The sequence below is a fragment of the Rhinoraja longicauda genome, chromosome 9 (genome assembly GCF_053455715.1).
Source record: "Rhinoraja longicauda isolate Sanriku21f chromosome 9, sRhiLon1.1, whole genome shotgun sequence".
NCBI lineage: Eukaryota > Metazoa > Chordata > Chondrichthyes > Rajiformes > Arhynchobatidae > Rhinoraja > Rhinoraja longicauda.
The window spans coordinates 66,767,134-66,787,638 of record NC_135961.1 but is presented as its reverse complement, the minus strand read 5'-3'; the positions used below and the strand labels follow the sequence as shown (position 1 = coordinate 66,787,638).

The following is a 20,505-nucleotide window of genomic DNA, read 5'->3' as shown; positions in this document are numbered from 1 at the left end:
GGACTTACCATCTCGGAGGCTTCGGCCGTGGGCCCTGCAGACCGCAACATCGGGAGTTCGCAGGTCCCTGGCTGGCGACCGGTTTTTGGGAGCTCCAGCCGTAGCAGCTTCGACCGCCCCGAAGCGCGAGGTACGATCAACCCGCCCGCAGGCCCTTCATCGCCCTGCGTGGCCCGGCCGCAGCACGTTCCATCGCCCGGTGGGGGCTCGGGACTTTCATCGGCCTGCTCGGCTCGGCTCGGCCCTGGGACTTTCCATCGCCCAGTGGGGGCTCAGGACTTTCATCGGCCTGCTCGGCTCGGCCCTGGGACTTTCCATCGCCCGGTGGGGGCTTCAAAAAGTTGGGAGCCTCGATCACCTCGTGGCACCACGGGAGAAGAATGAGGAGGAGATAAGACTTTGCCTTCCATCACAGTGAGGGTATGCCTAGAGCAATCACTGTGATGGCTGTTTTGTGTAAAAATTATATCTGTGTGTCTTGTGCTTTTTAATGTCTACTGCCGGACCCTGACGTGAGAGGACGCTGGCGTTGTGTATTCGCCGCTTTTCCGTCAGGATAGTTTGTCTGTTTGTTTCTATGTTAATTGTTTTTGTAAAGCGCTTTGAGCATGTGATAAGGCGCTATATAAAATAAATGGATTATAATTATTATTATTATACTCCAGATTCGGCCTCACCAATGCCCTGTACAATTTCAACATTACATCCCAACTTCTATACTCGATGCTCTGATTTATAAAGGCAAGCATACCAAACGCGTTCTTCACCACCCTATCCAGATGAGATTCCACCTTCAGGGAACAATGCACAGTTATTCCCAGATCCCTCTGTTCCACTGCATTCCTCAATTCCCTACCATTTACCCTGTACGTCCTATTTTGATTTGTCCTACCAAAATGCAGCACCTCACACTTATCAGCATTAAACTCCATCTGCCATCTTTCAGCCCACCCTTCCAAAAGGCCCAAGTCTCTCTGTAGACTTTGAAAATCTACTTCATTATTAACTACACCACCTATCTTGGTAGCATCTGTATACTTACTAATCCAATTTGCCACACCATCATCCAGATCATTAATATAAATGACAACCAACAGTGGACCCAACACAGACCCTTGGGGTATTCCACTAGACACTGGCCTCCAACCTGACATACAGTTGTCAACCATTACCCTCTGGTATCTCCCATTCAGCCATTGTTGAATCCATCTTGCAACCTCACTATTAATACCCAACGATTTAACCTTCTTAATCAACCTTCCATGTGGAACCTTGTCAAATGCCTTACTGAAGTCCATATAGACAACATCCACAGCCTTGTCCTTATCAATTTCCCTGGTAACCTCTTCAAAAAATTCAAGAAGATTAGTCAAACATGACCTTCCAGGCACAAATCCATGTTGACTGTTTCTAATCAGGCCTTGTTTATCCATGTGATTATATATATTGTCCCTAAGTATCTTTTCCATTCATTTTCCCACCACAGACGTCAAACTAACAGGTCTATAATTGCTAGGTTTACTTTTAGAACCTTTTTTAAACAAATCCCTTGACTCCGCTATCATTAAGAGCTCTATCTAACTCTCTTTTGAAAGCATCCAGAGAATTGGCCTACACTGCCTTCTGAGGCAGAGAATTCCACAGATTCACAACTCTCTGACTGAAAAAGTTTTTCCTCATCTCCGTTCTAAATGGCCTACCCCTTATTCTTAAACTGTGGCCCCTGGTTCTGGGTTACGGGGAGAAGGCAGGAGAATGGGGTTGAGAGGGAAAGATAGATCAGCCATGATTGAATGGTGCAGTGGACTTGATGGGCCAAATGGCCTAATTCTGCTCCTATCACTTATGAACTGATGAATTAATCAATTAATTAATTAATTCATTCATTCATTCTATGGACCAAACGGGATCAAAATGGCTGTGCAACTGTAGAATGTTTTTTCAATGGATGAGATCTCCAGCATCCTTTCTCTGCTTTTGAGGGCTTTGGACAGGCCGCATTTGGAGCACTGCGTGCATTTCTGGTCACTCCATTACAGGAAGGATGTGGAGGCTTTGGGGCGGTTGGGTTACCAGAGTGATGCCTAGATCAGGGGGGTATTAGCTACGGGGAGAGGTTGGACAGACTTGGATTGTTGTCTCTGGAACGTCAGAGGTTGAGACGGGACCTTGTAGAAGTACAGATAATCATGAGAGGCGTAGATAGGGTAAACAGTCAGAGTCTTTTGCCCAGAATGGAAAAATCAAAATACTAGAGGGCATAGCTTTCAGGTGAGAGGGGGAACCACAAGGAATGATGGTTGAGGAAAATGGTATTTAAGAGACTTGTAGATATGCATATGAATATGCAGGGAATGGAGGGGGAAGCAGGCAAATCAGAGTTAGTCTCTCCATCATGTTCAGCACAGATATTGTGGGCCGAAGGGCCTGTTCTTGTGCTGTTCTGCCCGATGTTCCATGCTGTCTTTTAACAAATCCGATGTATGAAATAGTTGTACAATTAATATAACGTTAGGACTTCAGATTAGTTTAGTTTAGTTTAGAGATACAGCGCGAAAACAGGCCCTTTGGCCCACCGGGTCCGCGCCGACCAGCGATCCCCGCACATTAACACCATCCTACACCCATTAGGGACAATTTTTACATTTATACCAAGCCAATTATCCTACATACCTGCACGTCTTTGGAGTGTGGGAGGAAACCGAAGATCTCGGAGGAAAACCCACGCGGGTCACGGGGAGAACGTACAAACTCCGTGCAGACGGCGCCCGTAGTCGGGATGGAACCCGGGTCTCCGGCGCTGCATTCGCTGTAAGGCAGCAACTCTACCGCTGCACCACCGTGACCGGCCATATTTACAGACTAGATTTTGATGCAAAACGAGTCTATAAATATGTTGAAAACTGACAAACTGAATTCCTGTCGAGAATACACATTCCTTTTTTTAAGTCCCATTTTAACATTTCTTCCACAAAACCCCCAAGAGTCTCCATACCTTCTTCGCATTCATCAATATAAGGTATACGGTCAGTATTATCCTTGTCGTCTTCTTCTGTAAAACATGGGACAATATTCAGTCACATTAGACTTTTTCAATAACTGGCATGTGTCATTTACAGTCTGTACAATTTTTGAATTTAATTAAAATTTTAATTATAGAGATACAGCGCGGAAACAGGCCCTTCGGCCCACCGAGTCCGCACCGACCAGCGATCCCCGCACATTAACACTATCCTACACACATTAGGGACACTTTATATAATCTATATACTAAAACTCTCGTTTGTTATCTTGTTTGTGACTGAACTTCAGCCAAAACGGTACACGATAGTGCCACAATTTTAGGCCCACCTTACTCACCATTGTCACTTTAGTGATAATGCAAGTAGTTTTATTGAAATCGGTCTTATATTTTTAAAGTTATTCACATTTTTAAGTTTAAAAGGAGGGGAGGGGGAGGGGAGGAGGGAGGGGGGAGTGGGGGGGGGGGGGGGGAGGGGAGGGGGGGGGGGTTGAGGAGAGAGGGGAGGGGGGGAGGACAGGGTGCTGCACCAATGCAGGAGAGGTTTGGGCCCAACTGGTCCACGGTCCAAGAACAGCAGCTTTCCGCTCCGGCGTGGATTATCGCCCCTCGAGGAGAACGAGATGTCCACAAAGACGACTTAAATCCACTCATCGGCCAACGCGTACGTTTTAATAAAAAGACGTTGGCACAAATTTGGCTCCGAGTATTGTCAAATTAATGTGGAGAACAAACTGCTGGAGCTCTAAAGGAATCTGGCAGATCTCTTATGAAGAGACCAAGGGTACGTCCGACCTTATCGTCACAGTGGCATAATGCGTTACATACTGTACGTGCCCGCACTGCTGGATCCCTCTGATCTACGACACTCCCGAGAGCCCCGTCATTCACTGTGAAGGTCCTGCCCTGGTTTGACTTTCCAACATGCTTGTATACACTGGAATTTAGAAGGATGAGAGGGGATCTTATCGAAACGTGAAAAAAGGATTATTAAGGGGTTGGACGCGTTAGAGGCAGGAAACATGTTCCCAATGTTGGGGGAGTCCAGAACAAGGGGCCACTGTTTAAGAATAAGGGGTAGGCCATTTAGAACGGAGATGAGGAAAAACTTTTTCAGTCAGAGAGTTGTGAATCTGTGGAATTCTCTGCCTCAGAAGGCAGTGGAGGCCAATTCTCTGAATGCATTCAAGAGAGAGCTAGAGCTCTTACAGATAGCAGAGTCAGGGGGTATGGGGAGAAGGCAGGAACGGGGTACTGATTGAGAATGATCAGCCATGATCACATTGAACGGCGGTGCTGGTTCGAAGGGCCGAATGGCCTCCTCCTGCACCTATTGTCTATTGTCTATTGTCTATTGCTACACCTCGTACTAATCTACATTAAACTCCATTAACCATCCCTCCGCCCACTTGCCCGACCGATGCCAAGATCCTGCTGTGAGTTTTGTTAACCATCTTCGCTATCTACGATACGACCCACTTTAGTGTACTCTGCAGCACGGTGGCGGACGGTCACGGTGGCGCAGCGGTAGGGTTGCTGCATTACAGCGAATGCAGCGCCGGAGACCCGGGTTCCATCCCGACTACGGAGTTTGTACGTTCTCCCCGTGACCTGCGTGGGTTTTCTCCGAGATCTTCGGTTTCCTCCCACACTCCAAAGACGTGCAGGTTTGTAGGTTAATTGGCTTGGTAAATGTAAAAATTGTCCCTCGTGGGTGTATAATGGTATTAATGTGTGGGGATCACTGGTCGGCGCCGACCCGGTGGGCCGAAGGGCCTGTTTCTCCGCTGTGACTCTAAACTAAACTAAATGATATCTGTGAGTTGACAAATTTACAAACAATCTGGGATATGAAACTTTCAGAAAGGTTCAGAAAGGAATAAACAAAAGGGAGTGGATGGGAAAGTGGGATAACATAAAACTAGTGTGAAAGGGCGATCGATGGTCGGCGTGGACTCGGTGGGCCGAAGGGCCAGTTTCCGCTCTGCATCTCTAATCTGCTGGTTGCTTTTTGACACGGGTAATCTTGGTAGGAAGGAACAGCAGATGCTGGTTTAAACCGAAGATAGACACAAAAAGCTGGTGTAACTCAGCGGGTCGGTTAGCAACTCTGGAGAAAAGGACTTGGTGAAGTTTCGTGTCGAGACCCTTCTTCAGACGAAGGGTCTCGACCTGAAACATCACCAATTGCTTTTCTCTAGAGATGCTGTCTGACCCGCTGAGTTATTCCAGCTTTTTATGTCTATCTTCAATAATCCAGGTTACTGGACTGATAAAAGAAATGGAGAAATCAAACATACTTTGTATTGTGGAGGGAAATAAAATATCGTAGAAGAATAGCATTGGTAAATGTTCAGATGGAAAGGCTTGAGTTTAGATTGCATCCTTCCCATTCCTTTTATGATGTTTTAAAATGTTTTAGTTTAGTTTAGTTTAGAGATACAGCATGGAAACAGGCCCTTCGGCCCACAGTGTCCACACCGACCAATGATCGCCCATACACGAGTTCTATCCTACACCCCACCCCCTAGGGACAATTTACAGAAACCAATTAACCTGTGGTGAATCTGTGGGATTCTATGCCACAGAAGGCTCCCAAATCGCACTCCCAAATAGGGGCCAAGGTGATGTCACCGCCCCGCGCCCCACGTGACCTCACGCAGCCAGCGGCCACATGCTCCCACTCCACCAATGGTGGCCGCCCAGGCCGGGAGACGGGTTGCTGCGCAACCTCCGTCAGGCAGCGCCCAGGCCTCCGGGCCTACACTGTCCAGAGCTAGAATGTCGGAAACCTAAAGTGTCGGGACCTAAACTGTCGGGACCTACAGCGCGGGGCCTAAAGTGTCCGGGCCTACAGCGTCCGGGCCTACAGCGTCCGGGCCTACAGCGTCCGGGCCTACAGTGTCCGGGCCTACAGTGTCCGGGCCTACAGTGTCCGGGCCTACAGTGTACGGGCCTACAGTGTCTGGGCCTACAGTACCCGGGCCTACAGTGTCCGGACCTACATTGTCCGGGCCTACAGTGTCCGTGCCTACAGCGTCCGGGCCTACAGTGTCCGGGCCTACAATGTCCGGGCCTACAGTGTCCGGGCCTACAGTGTCCGGGCCTACAGTGTCCGGGCCTACAGCGTGCGGGCCTACAGCGTCCGGGCCTACAGCGTCCGGGCCTACAACCCCCCCCGGGCCTAATAAGGGACAAGGGCAGTCCTGTACGGGACAAATCAAATAGCCCAAAATACGGGATGTTCCGGCTAATACGGGACAGTTGGCAACCCTAGCTGTGGAGGCCAAGTCGTGGATATTGTTAAGGCAGAGATAGATTCTTGATTAGTACGGGTGTCAGAGGTTATGGGGAGAAGGCAGGAGAATGGGGTTAGGTGGGAGAGACAGATCAGCCATGATTGAATGGGGGAGTAGATTCGATTGGCCGAATGGCCTAATTCCACTCCTATTCCCTATGACCTTATGACCTGCAAACCTGCACATCTTTGGAGTGTGGGAGGAAACCGGAGCACCCGGAGAAAACCCACATGGCAGCGTGGAGAACGTACAAACTCCGCACACAAAAGCACCCATAGTCAGAATCGAACCCGGGTCTCCGGCGCTGCGCTGCGCCACCGTGCCGTGTTGTAATCCGTGAAGAGTTCTTGGCGTGCAGTGATTGTTGTAACATGGGAATGTTGTCAAGGTGAGGGAGGAATGTTACTGAAATTATTATTATGGGGGTTAAAAGGTAGGACCCGATGTTCTACATTTTGCGTTTGAGCCATGAAGGTTGTGAGGTGACCTGATAAAAACCTTGGAGATTAAGATACGTTGCAATGACATAAATAACGATGCACTGTCTCAGTCAGCCAGTGACTTTGAGTGATAGCACAATGAAATGCCTTTAATTGTAAAAGGAACTGTGAGTGAAATATATCAACAGATTTGAAAAAGAGACAATTGATGTCATAGACAATAGATAATAGGTGCAGGAGGAGGCCATTCGGCCCTTCGAGCCAGCACCACCATTCAACGTGATCATGGCTGATCATTCCCAATCAGTACCCCGTTCCTGCCTTCTCCCCATACCCCCTGACTCCGCTATCCTTAAGAGCTCCCTCTTGCTCTCTCTTGAATGCATTCAGAGAATTGGCCTCCGCCTTCTGAGGCAGAGAATTCCATATAAAGATGATAAAATATTTACAAAATTACATGGCCGTTAGAGATGTTGAAACCATCCCAAGCACATTCTCAATAATCTGACCCAAATGAAACCAGGATTGAATCAAATTCCCATCATCTATCTAATGATAGTTGTGTAAATCGCAGTGCTTCTAAAATGTCTTTCACTTCCTTACACACTCAATCCTTACACACTAATTTTTGCAACAACCAAGAACAATTGTGAGAAATTGTGAGATGTGTCTTCGTCAGGTCGTTAGTTACAGGTCACAGAATTAGGCCATTCGGCCCATCTACTCTGCCATTCAATCATGGCCGAACTTATCTCTCCCTCCTGACCCCATTCTCCTGAATTCTCCCCATAACATAGACGCATAGACAATAGGTGCAGAAGTGGGCCATTCGGCCCTTCGGGCCAGCACCGCCATTCAATGTGATCATGGCTGATCATCCACGATCAGTACCCCGTTCCTGCCTTCCTCCGCCCACCCCTTGATTCTGCTAGCCATAAGAGCTCTATCCACAGTAACTCTCTTTTAAATGCATCCAATGAATCAGCCTCCACTGCCTTCTGAGACAGAGAATTCCACAGATTCGCAACTCTCTGTGTGAATTCGTTTTTCCTCATCTCAGTTCTAAATGGCCTACCCCTTATTCTTAAACTGTGGCCCCTGGTTCTGGACTCCCCCAACATCGGGAACATGTTTCCTGCTTCTAGTGTGTCCAATCCCTTAATAATTTTGTATGTTTCTATAAGATCCCCTCTCATCTTTCTAAATTCCAGTGAATACAAGCCCAGTCACTCCAGTCTTTCAACCTACGACAGTCCCGCCATCCCGGGAATTAACCTTGTGAACCTACACTGCACGCCCTCAATAGCAAGAATATCCTTCCTCAAATTAAGAGACCAAAACTGCACACAGTACTCCAGGTGTGTACTCACTAGGGCCCTGTACAACTGCAGAAGGACCTCTTTGCTCCTATGCTCAACTCCTCTCTTTATGAAGGCCAACATTCCATTGGCTTTCTTCACTGCCTGTTGTACCTGTATGCTTACTTTCAGTGACTGATGTACACGGCCACCTAGGTCTCGTTGTACGTCCCCTTTTCCTAACCTGACACCATTCAGATAATAATCTGCCTTTCTATTCTTGCCTCCAAAGTGGATAACCTCACACTTATCCACATTAAACTGCACCTGCCATGCATCCGCCCACTCACACAACCTGTCCAAGTCACTCTGCATCCTCATAGCATCCTCTTCACAGTTCACACTGCCACCCAGCTTTGTGTCATCTGCAAATTTGCTAACGTTACTATTAATCCCTTCATCTAAGTCATTAATGTATATTGTAAATAGCTGCGGTCCCAGCAACGAGCCTTGCGGCACCCCACTAGTCACTGCCTGCCATTCTGAAAGGGGCCTGTTAATCCCTACTCTTTGTTTCCTGTCTGCCAACCAATTTTCTATCCATGTCAGTACCCTACCCCCAATACCATGTGCTCTAATTTTGCCCACTAATCTCCTGTGTGGGACCTTATGAAAGGCTTTCTGAAAGTCCAGATACACTACATCCACTGGCTCTCCCTTGTCCATTTTCCTAGGTACATCCTAAAAAAATTCCAGAAGATTAGTCAAGCATGATTTCCCCTTCGTAAATCCATGCTGACTTGGACCGATCCTGTTACTGCGATCCATATGTGCCACTATTCCATCTTTGATAACCCCTGACACCTGTACTAATCAAGAATCTATCTATCTCTGCCTTAAATTGACTTGGCTTCCACAGCCTTCTGTGGCAAAGAATTCCACAGATTCACCACCCTCTGACTGAAGAAATTCCTCCTTATCTCCTTCTTGATGAATCTTGGAATCATCTTTGATCAAACCCTCTCCTTCGACAAACACATCAAACACATCACAAAGACAGCCTTCTTCCACCTCAAAAACATTGCCCGTCTCCGTCCATCCCTCTCCTCCACAGCTGCAGAAACCCTCATCCACGCCTTCATCACCTCCTGTCTGGACTACTGCAACAGCCTCCTCTATGGCGCACCCTCAAAAATCATCAGTAAACTTCAATACATTCAAAACTCCGCTGCCCGTCTACTCACCCACACCCCGATCCGTGACCATATCACCCCTGTCCTTTACAAACTCCACTGGCTCCCCATCCCCCAGAGAATCCAGTACAAAATCCTCCTCATAACCTACAAAGCCCTCCATAACCTAGCCCCATCCTACCTGACCGACCTCCTCCACAGGCACACTCCCACCTGCACCCTCCGCTCTGCTGCTGCCAATCTCCTATCCCCCCACATCCGGACCAAACTCAGATCCTGGGGGGACAGGGCTTTCTCCATCGCTGCTCCCACCCTATGGAACTCACTACCCCAAACCGTCAGAGACTCCTCCGCACTCACCACATTCAAAACATCGCTGAAGTCTCACCTGTTCAGCACTGCCTTCAACCACTGAAGGTCACCTCACCTTCTGTCTCCTTTCTCTGTTCGTTTACTTATTTATCTATTTATTCACTTCCCTATGTTCTCTAAATCCCTGTAAAGCGTCTTTGAGTATATGAAAAGCGCTATATAAATGTAATGCATTATTATTATTATTATTATTAAAGGAATGTCCTTTAATTCTGAGGCTGTGACCTCTAGTCCTAGACTCTCCCACCAGTGGAAACATCCTCTCCACATCCACTCTATCCAAGTCTTACACTATTCTGGATGTTTCAATGAAGTCCCCCCCTCATTCTTCTAAACTCCAGCGAGTACAGGCCCAGTGCCGACAAACGCTCATCGTATGTTAGTACAATCATTCCTGGGATCGTTCTCGTAATCCTCCTCTGGACCCTCTCCAACGCCAGCACATCCTTCCTCAGATATGGCGCCCAAAACTACTCACAACGCTCCAAATGCGGCCTGACCAGTGGCTTATGAAGCCTCAGCATTGCAGCCCTGTTTTTGTACTCTCGTCCTCTCGAAATAAATGGCAGCATTGCATGTCTTTTCCTTACTACTTTCTTACGAGGACACTTCGATACGGTTGAGTCAAAAGGAATGGGAGGTGGCCCACAATATCTGTGCCGAACACAATGCCAAGTTCAACTAATCTCCTCTGCCTGCACGTGATCCATATCTCTCCACTCCCTGCATATCCACGCGTCTATCTAAAAGCCTCCTAAACGCCTCTATCGTATCTGCCTCCACCAGGCACCCACCACCCTCTGTGTAAAATGACCGCACATATCCTTTAAACTTTGCTCTTCTCACCTTGAAGCCATACCCTCCGGTATTTAACGTTTCCACCCGAGAAAATGGTTTTGTTTAGTTTAGTTTAGAGATACAGCGCGGAAACAGGCCCTTCGGCCCACCGTGTCCACGCCGACCAGCGATCCCGGCACACTAACACTGTCCTACACACACTAGGGACGGTTTACACATACACCAAGCCAATTAACCTAGTGTAAGAAAATAACTGCAGATGCTGGTACAAGCCGAAGGTATTTATTCACAACATGCTGGAGTAACTCAGCAGGTCAGGCAGCCTCTCAGGAGAGAAGGAATGGGCGACGTTTCGGGTCGAGACCCTTCTTCAGACTGAAGAAGGGTCTCGACCCGAAACGTCGCCCATTCCTTCTCTCCCGAGATGCTGCCTGACCTGCTGAGTTACTCCAGCATGTTGTGAATAAAGCCAATGAACCTACATACTTGTGCATCTTTGGAGTGTGGGAGGAAACTGAAGATCTCGGAGAAAACCCACGCAGGTCACGGGGAGAACGTACAAACTCCGTACAGACAGCCCCCGTAGTCGGGATCGAACCCGGGTCCCTGGCGCTGCAAGCGCTGTAAGGCGGCAACTCTACCGCTGCGCCACCGTGACCGGCCCTAGTTCTGACTAGTTTGTACAAATCATACTCATGAATGGACATCTCATATGCTGGGGATCTATTCCTCATTCTTCTAACCTACCTTGTTGTGACATTTGCATTTTTTTTGTCATTTGCACTTTCTCTGTATCTGTGACACCATATTCTAGAACATAGAATCATAGAAAAATAAGTGCAGGAGTAGGCCATTCGGCCCTTCGAGCCAGCACCACCATTCAATGTGATCATGGCTGATCATCCACAATCAGTACCCCGTTCCTGCTTTTCCCCCATATCCCTTGATTCCGTTAGCCCTAAGAGCTAAATCTAACTCTCTCTTGAAAACATCCAGTGAGTTGGCCTCCACTGCCTTCGGTGGCAGAGAATTCCACAGATTCACAACTCTCTGGGTGAAAAAGATTTTTCTCATCTCAGTCCTAAATGGCCGACCCCTTATTCTTAAACTGTGTGACCCCTGGTTCTGCACTCCCCCCACCACACTTTGTTTTATTTTCCACATTACCGCAGTATTCATGTATAATATAATTTGCCTGGATGGCATATAGAACAAAGCTTTTTATTGTAGCTCAGTACACAATACTAAACCAATACCATAAATGTCATTAAATTACACCTCTTTACTTCTGCTGTACTTTTCTATGTTCAGAATTTTTCTATGGTAAATTACTTTCCAACAATTTCAAATTTAGATTCGTAATCCCACAAAATGCTACCCTGTGAATCAGTCCATTCATTGCGTAAACATTTTGGCTATTTCATGATGAAGAGCTGCTGGGATAAGTTCTTTCACACTCAATCAATAATCCAATGGCTTGTGACTTGCCTGGAGGGAGACAGGCAGCTCAAAGTGAAATAAATCCCTCTCTCATTCACACACGTACATGCATACGCACACGTGCACACACACACACACGCACGGACACACACACACACGCGCACAGACACACACACACACACACACGCGTACACACACACACACACACACACGCACAGACACACACACACACACACACACACGCGTACACACACACACACATGCACGGACACACGCACACACAGGCACACGCACACACACACAGACACACAGACACACACGCGCACACACGCACAAATGCAGACACACATGCACGGACACACACACAGACACACGCGTACACGCGCACAAACAAAACACATGCACAGCCACACTTGCACACACACACACACACACACACATCCACGTGCATGGATAGACACACCCACACACCCACATGCACAAACATACACACATACACATGCACTCACACATGCACACACAGATGCACACACACCCACACACGCAGACAGACACAAACACACAGACACGGACAAACACAGACACACAAACACACACACACACACACACATGCACACACCTGCAGACACACACAGATGCACACACACAGACACACACACATGCACACACACAGACACACACACGCGCTCAGACAGATAGCCACACGCATACACAAACGCACACAGACGCACAAAACCACACGAGCAACATTGTGCAGCGAGATCATGACCAATGTTGCTCAGATTAAACAGGCTGGAAGCCCCTTTGCCTTGCGGGCATTGTGGTCCCATGTGGAGAACTACCGTTTTGACCAGCGGCACAAGATTTCCTTTACAAACCTTCATTGAAATCAGTCAATCCCCGTGGAATGTGAAAGCCCGACTCTAATTGCAGAACACTGAGGCGTGCTAGCTGCCATGGCAACCGTCTAAAGCTTTGAAAGACTCAGAGGCTTCTCCGACCGAGGGCTTCTCAAGTGCCAATGAACAAACAGCGGTGTCAAAAGAGAAGTGAAGAGAAATGGTGCTGGGGTACCTGTGAGTCTTTTAATCACTGGTTTGGTGAAGGACATGTGAAAGCAAGTGTGTCGAGTACCAGTTCCCAGAGGGACTGTTTGAAATAAATAGGAAATGCCCATCAATCATGCCTGCGTTTAATTATCTTAAAGCTTATTAACCAAAAGTGGAATCCTGTGACATGCACTCGGTCACGGAAGAAATCGCAAGCAGATGACTGAATGGTTGTAATTTGTATTAAACAACATTAGACATGAGCCGAAGATAGACACAGAAAGCTGGGGTACAGGCAGTACTCAGCGGAACAGGCAGTACTTCTGGAGAGAAGGAATGGGTGATGTTTTGGGTCGAGACCCTTTGGTTCACCAGTCTGAAGAAGGGTCTCGACCCGAAATGTCACCCACTCCTTCTCTCCAGAGATGCTGCCTGTCCCGCTGAGTTACTCCAGCATGTTGTGTCTGTCTTAAGTTCACATGATTAGATCTCTCTCCTCTCTCGCTGCTCCCCCTCAGTGGCTCATCCCGTTCTCCAGCTCTACGACCACGTTTTAACCCAGACTCCCTACCACAGCCAGGTGTGTTTTCACCTGGTCCAACAATGGCCTGCTTCTTTGATCATCGTCAGTTTTTTGCATAGAGAGTCATGGAGTCACAGAGTGATACAGCGTGGAAACAGGCCCTTCGGCCCAACTCGCCCACACCGGCCAACAATGTCCCAGCTACACTAGTCCCACTTGCCTGCACTTAGTCCATATCCCTCCAAACCTGTCCTATCCATGTACCCGTCCAACTGTTAAACGACAGGATAGTCCCAGCCTCAACTACCTCCTCTGGCAGCTTGTTCCATACACCCACCACCCTCTGTGTGAAAAGGTTACCCCTCGGATTCCTATTAAATCCTTTCCCCTTCACCTTGAACCTATGTCCTCTGGTCCTCGATTCCCCTACTCTGGGTAAAAGACTCTGTGCATCTACCCGATCTATTCCTCTCATGATTTTGTACACCTCTATAAGATCTCCCCTCATTCTCCTGCATTCCATGGAATAGAGACCCAGCCTACTCAACCTCTCCCTGTAGCTCACACCCTCTAGTCCTGGCAACATCCTCGTAAATCTTTTCTGAACCCTTTCAAGCTTGACAATATCTTTCCTATAACATGGTGCCCAGAACTGAACACAATATTCTAAATGCGGTCTCACCAACGTCTTTCATTCATATAGAACTTTCTTTCATTCATTTGTTCTATATCTTTCTATATCACTGTCTATATCTCTCATTTCCCTTTCCCCTGACTCTCATTCTGAGACCCGAAACGTCACCCATTCCTTCTCTCCAGAGATGCTGCCTGTCCCGTTGAGCTACTCCAGCATTTTATGTTTAGTTTAGTTTGGTTTGGAGATACTGCGCGGAAACAGGCCCTTTCGGCCCAGTGGTCCGCGCCAACCAGCGATCCCCACACACTAACACTATCCTACACCCACTAGGGACAATGTTTACATTTATACCAAGCCGATTAACCTACAAACCTGCACGTCTTTGGAGTGTGGGAGGAAACCGAAGATCTCGGAGAAAACCCACGCAGGTCACGGGGAGAACGTACAAACTCAGTACAGACGGCGCCCGTAGTCGGGATGGAACCCGGGTCTCTGGCGCTGTGAGGCAGCAACATTACCGCTACCGCGTGCGAACCGGTGATCGCTGGTCGGCGTGGGACTCGGTGGAACAAAGGGTCTGTTTCCACACTGTATCTCAGAGTGTATTTCCACGCTGTATCGTAAACGCTGTCAACTAATCCAAAGTAGGTATTTGTAAACGCGATTGCAAAACACAAATAAACACAAAGTAATAAATATTGAAATGTGAAAATAAGAACGTTACGCTACAACCTTTTCCATCACATCGTAAATTGCTTATTACTGCCGTTGATATTGGAGATGCTGTCTATCAATTGCTGCCAATTAGCTTGACTTTATGTTGGAGCATTTTTTCACGGTACTGAACTGTCATTCAAGAGGTGTTTTTTGACATTGCGCGAAGCTGCATCTTTGATGTTCTGAGCCAATTTGGGAACAGCTTTTGAATTTTCTGAAGGATTTTTTGTTGTTGTCCATTTATGTTGAGAAATGCAGGAAAATGGAGGCTGGGAAGGGACCTTTGTGGGTGGGCCAATTAGCAGGAGATAGACGCGAAACGCTGGAGTAACTCAGCGGCACGGGCAGCATCTCTGGAGAGAAGGAACGGGTGACGTTTCCGCTCCAGAACCTTCTTGTTGTGAATTGTTGGCAGTTGTGAATCTGTGGAATTCTCTGCCACAGAAGGCAGTGGAGGTGAACTCACTGGATGTTTTCAAGAGAGAGTTAGATATAGCTCTGAGGGAAAAAATTTGCTCACCGGGTTCCTGTTAAATCTTTCCCCTCTCGTCTTATCTCAGTCGTCTCACTGAGATGTAGGGTGTTTAGAGATACAGCGCGGAAACAGCCCCTCTCGGCCCACCGGGTCCGCGCCGACCAGCAATTTCCCGCACATTAACACTATCCCCACAAGGGACAATTTTTTTTAAAGCATTTTTTACCAAGCCAATTAACCTACAAACCTGCACGTCTTTGGAGTGTGGGAGGCAACCGAAGATTTCGGAGAAAACCCACGCAGGTCACGGGGAGAACGTACAAACTCCGTACAGACAGCACCCGTAGTCAGGATCGAACCGGGGTCTCCGGCGCTGCATTCGCTCTAAGGCGGCAACTCTACCGCTGCGCCACCGTGCCGCCCGGCGTGTTAACACGGCAATTTTAACAGTGAAGGAGCGTGCTACATCTGAAACGCACAGAGATGCTCCACAGTTGAATTAATTGGAGGAATGGAGTATTAGACATCTCGTAAGGAGCTAAACTTGAACTACAACGGTAGCGCGAAGAAAGAAAATTAGGCCAGCCGCTGTTTAGTGCTGGAGCCACATTCCAAAAACATTACTACTTTCGAGTCATTATTTTGCTTAATACTTTGGGGTCTTCCTTGGAAACTATGCTCTCCGCATGTATGTTTCATTGCAATGAAAGAAGTGGGAACACAATGCCTGGCATTTCAGTCTGAATCACTCTCAGCGTTGCACTCTGTGCCTTCCGAGTAGGGTTGCCAACTTCCTCACTCCCAAAGAAGGGACAAAGGGTGACCTCACCGCCCGCGCCCCACGTGACCTCACCCTGCCAACGGCCATGTGCTCCCGCTCCACCAATGGCGGCTGCCCGGGCCGGGAGGCTGGTTGCTATGCAACCTCCGCTAGGCGGCACCCGGGCCTACAGTGTCCGGGACTACAGCGGCCCCCGGGCTACAGTGTCCGGGCCTACAGTGTCCGGGCCTACAGTGTCCGGGCCTACAGTGTCCGGGCCTACAGTGTCCGGGCCTACAGTGTCCGGGCCTACAGTGTCCGGGCCTACAGTGCCGTCCGGGCCCACAGTGTCCGGGCCTACAGTGTCCAGGCCTACAGCGTCCCCCGGGCTACAGTGTCCGGGTATACAGTGTCCGGGCCTACAGTGTGCGGACCTACAGTGTGCGGGCCTACAGTGTCCGGGCCTACAGCGTCCGGGCCTACAGCGCCGTCCGGGCCTAAACGGGACAAGGGCGGTCCCGTACGGGACAAACCGATATAGCCCAAAATACGGGATGTCCCAGCTAATACGGGACAGTTGGCAACCGTACGTCCGAGACACATGCTGGTGTCTGTTATAGATCCCTTCATTAGATTCCCTACTTAAGGAGGTGGCTCTAGAAATAGTGGAAGCATTGGAGATCATTTTTCAATGTTCTATAGATTCAGGATCAGTTCCTGTGGATTGGAGGATAGCAAATGTTATCCCACTTTTTAAGAAAGGAGGGAGAGAGAAAACGGGTAATTATAGACCAGTTAGTCTGACATCAGTGGTGGGGAAGATGCTGGAGTCAATTATAAAAGACGAAATTGCTGAGCATTTGGATAGCAGTAACGGGATCATTCCGAGTCAGCATGGATTTACGAAGGGGAAATCATACTTGACAAATCCACTGGAATTTTTTGAGGATGTAACTAGGAAAATTGACAAGGGAGAGTCAGTGGATGTGGTGTACCTCGACTTTCAGAAAGCCTTCGACAAGGTCCCACATAGGAGATTAGTGGGCAAAATTAGGGCACATGGTATTGGGGGGTAGGGTACTGACATGGATAGAAAATTGGTTGACAGACAGAAAGCAAAGAGTGGGGATAAATGGGTCCCTTTCGGAATGGCAGGCAGTGACCAGTGGGGTACCGCAAGGTTCGGTGCTGGGACCCCAGCTATTTACGATATACATTAATGACTTAGACGAAGGGATTAAAAGTACCATTAGCAAATTTGCAGATGATACTAAGTTGGGGGGTAGTGTGAATTGTGAGAAAGATGCAATAAGGCTGCAGGGTGACTTGGACAGGTTGTGTGAGTGGGCGGATACATGGCAGATGCAGTTTAATGTAGATAAGTGTGAGGTTATTCACTTTGGAAGTAAGAATAGAAAGGCAGATTATTATCTGAATGGTGTCAAGTTAGGAGGAGGGGGAGTTCAACGAGATCTGGGTGTCCTAGTGCATCAGTCAATGAAAGGAAGCATGCAGGTACAGCAGGCAGTGAAGAAAGCCAATGGAATGTTGGCCTTCGTAACAAGAGGAGTTGAGTATAGGAGCAAAGAGGTCCTTCTACAGTTGTACCGGGCCCTGGTGAGACCGCACCTGGAATACTGTGTGCAGTTTTGGTCTCCAAATTTGAGGAAGGATATTCTTGCTATGGAGGGCGTGCAGCGTAGGTTCACTAGGTTAATTCCCGGAATGGCGGGACTGTCGTATGTTGAAAGGCTGGAGCGATTGGGCTTGTATACACTGGAATTTAGAAGGATGAGGGGGGATCTTATTGAAACATATAAGATTATTAGGGGATTGGACACATTAGAGGCAGATAACATGTTCCCAATGTTGGGGGAGTCCAGAACAAGGGGCCACAGTTTAAGAATAAGGGGTAGGCCATTTAGAACGGAGATGAGGAAGAACTTTTTCAGTCAGAGGGTGGTGAAGGTGTGGAATTCTCTGCCTCAGAAGGCAGTGGAGGCCAGTTCGTTGGATGCTTTCAAGAGAGAGCTGGATAGAGCTCTTAAGGATAGCGGAGTGAGGGGGTATGGGGAGAAGGCAGGAACGGGGTACTGATTGAGAGTGATCAGCCATGATCGCATTGAATGGCGGTGCTGGCTCGAACGGCTGAATGGCCTACTCCTGCACCTATTGTCTATTGTCTATTAGATATACAGCATGGAAATAGGCCCACCGGGTCCACACCGACCAGCGATCCCCGCACATTATTCAACGATGTATTCAAGAGAGAGTTAGATATAGCTCTTCGGGCTAATGGAATCAAGGGATGTGGGGAGAAGGCAGGAACGGGGTACTGATTTTGGAGATCAGCCATGATCATATTTAGATTTTAGATTTAGATTTAGAGATACAGTGCGGAAACAGGCCCTTCGGCCCACCGAGTCCGCGCCGCCCAGCGATCCCCGCACATTAACACTATCCTACACACACTCGGGACAATTTTTACATTTACCCAGTCAATTAACCTACATACCTGCACGTCTTTGGAGTGTGGGAGGAAACCGAAGATCTCGGAGAAAACCCACGCAGGTCACAGGGAGAACGTACAAACTCCGTACAGACGGCGCCCGTAGTCAGGATCGAACCTGAGTCTCCGGCGCTGCATTCACTGTAAGGCAGCAACTCTACCGCTGCGCCACCGTCCATCACAGTGAGTCTCCTCCAGTCACCTCCTCACTGTGATGGAAGGCCAGAATGTCTTTTCTCTTCCCCTGCCGTCTTCTCCCGCGGTCCTACAAGACCTACAAACCTGTACGTCTTTGGAGTGTGGGAGGAAACCGAGGATTTCAGAGAAAGACCCATGCGGTCACGGGGAGAACAGGCAGCACCCGTAGTCGGGAACGAAACCGTGTCTCTGGCGCTGCAAGGCAGCAACTCTACCGCTATGCCACCGTGCCACCCCTAAAAGCAAGTTTGGTTGGAATATTTTGTTAGCTGCGCTGTTATGGGAAACAATTCATGGCAAATTTTCAATTCCACAGAGTGAGTAATTGTTTTTTAAAGGATTTTTTTGTGAAAACTAAATTGGTGGCTCAGTGGCGGAGAGGTCGAGCTACTGCCTCACAGATCCAGAGACTCGAGCTCAATCCCCCACTGTGCTGCCTGTGATAGAAACATAGACAATAGGTGCAGCAGGAGGCCATTTGGCCCTTTGAGCCAGCACCGCCATTCATTGTGGTCATGGCATTGTCGACTTGTCTGATGTAGTTCACTACAAAATAAACTGCAGATTGAACAGAGCCACAGCTGGTGTTCACCGGCTGGAACTAATGTTCCTCACTGGATGGAGGGCACAGCACAGTTACTCAACTCCCCCTTTCTCAGATCTGAAGCTGGCATTTTAATTTTCATTATAATTTGTTATTCTTTAAATTGTAGGCCTGAGAGAGGTATTTACTCATTTTATCCACTGTCTATTAAGATGATTGTTAGCTGTAAATATATCTGCATATACCCTGTCTACTCGCGTGGAGAGAGAGTACCTACCCACCCACTTACCCACCTACCCACCTACCTACCCACCTACCTACCTACCCACCTACATACCTACCCACCTATCTACCCACCCACCCACCTACCTACCTACCCACCCACCTACCCACCTACCTACCCACCTACCTACCTACCTACCTACCTACCCACCTGCCTACCTACCCACCTGCCTACCTAACTATCTACCCACCTACCTGCCTACCTACACACCTACCTACCCACCTACCTACCCACCTACCCACCTACCCGCCTAACCACCTACCTACTTACCTGCCTAACACCTACCCGCCTACCCTCCTACCTACCCACCTACCCACCCACCTACCTACCCACCTACCCACCCACCTACCTACCTAACTACCTACCTACCCATCCGTCTGTCTGTCTGTCTGTCTGTCTGTCTGTCTGTCTGTCTGTCTGTCTGTCTGTCTGTCTGTCTGTCTGTCTGTGTCTGTGTCTGTGTCTGTCTGTCTGTCTGTCTGTCTGTCTGTCTGTCTGTCTGTCTGTCTGTCTGTCTGTCTGTCTGTCTGTGTCTGTCTGTCTGTGTCTGTCTGTCTGTCTGTCTGTCTGTCTGTCTGTCTGTCTGTCTGTCTGTCTGTCTGTCTGTCTGTCTGTCTGTCTGTCTGTCTGTCTGTCTGTCTGTCTGTCTATCTATCGATCTAGCAATTTAGCTAGCTAAGTAACCAGCTTGATAGCTAGATTGCCCAATAGACAGCTAGCTAGATAGCTCCCCAACTATACAGCTCTCCAGGTAGCTATCTAGCCAGCTAGCTATCAACATATGCAGCTAGCTGTCCATCTATCTAGCTATCCTGCTAGCTAGATTGCTAGATGGCTGGAAGGCTACATTGCTAGAAGTCCTTCCTATGTAGGACAGTGTTAATGTACGGGATGATCGTTGATCGGCACGGACTCAATGGGCCGAAGGGCCTTTTTCTGTGCTTCATC

At 48.4% G+C, this 20,505-nt stretch overlaps 1 protein-coding gene across 2 annotated transcripts in view; it reads right to left on the bottom strand.

Annotated features, from left to right (window-relative positions):
• The window catches only part of LOC144596824 (ADP-ribose glycohydrolase MACROD1-like), a 1,032,359-nt gene that overhangs the window by 7,842 nt on the left and 1,004,012 nt on the right, over positions 1–20,505 (bottom strand). For both annotated transcript variants that reach the window (XM_078405658.1, XM_078405659.1), the window contains one exon: positions 2,996–3,052. In XM_078405658.1, the coding sequence (XP_078261784.1) occupies positions 2,996–3,052 (57 nt within the window). The remainder of the gene's footprint in view (positions 1–2,995; positions 3,053–20,505) is intronic.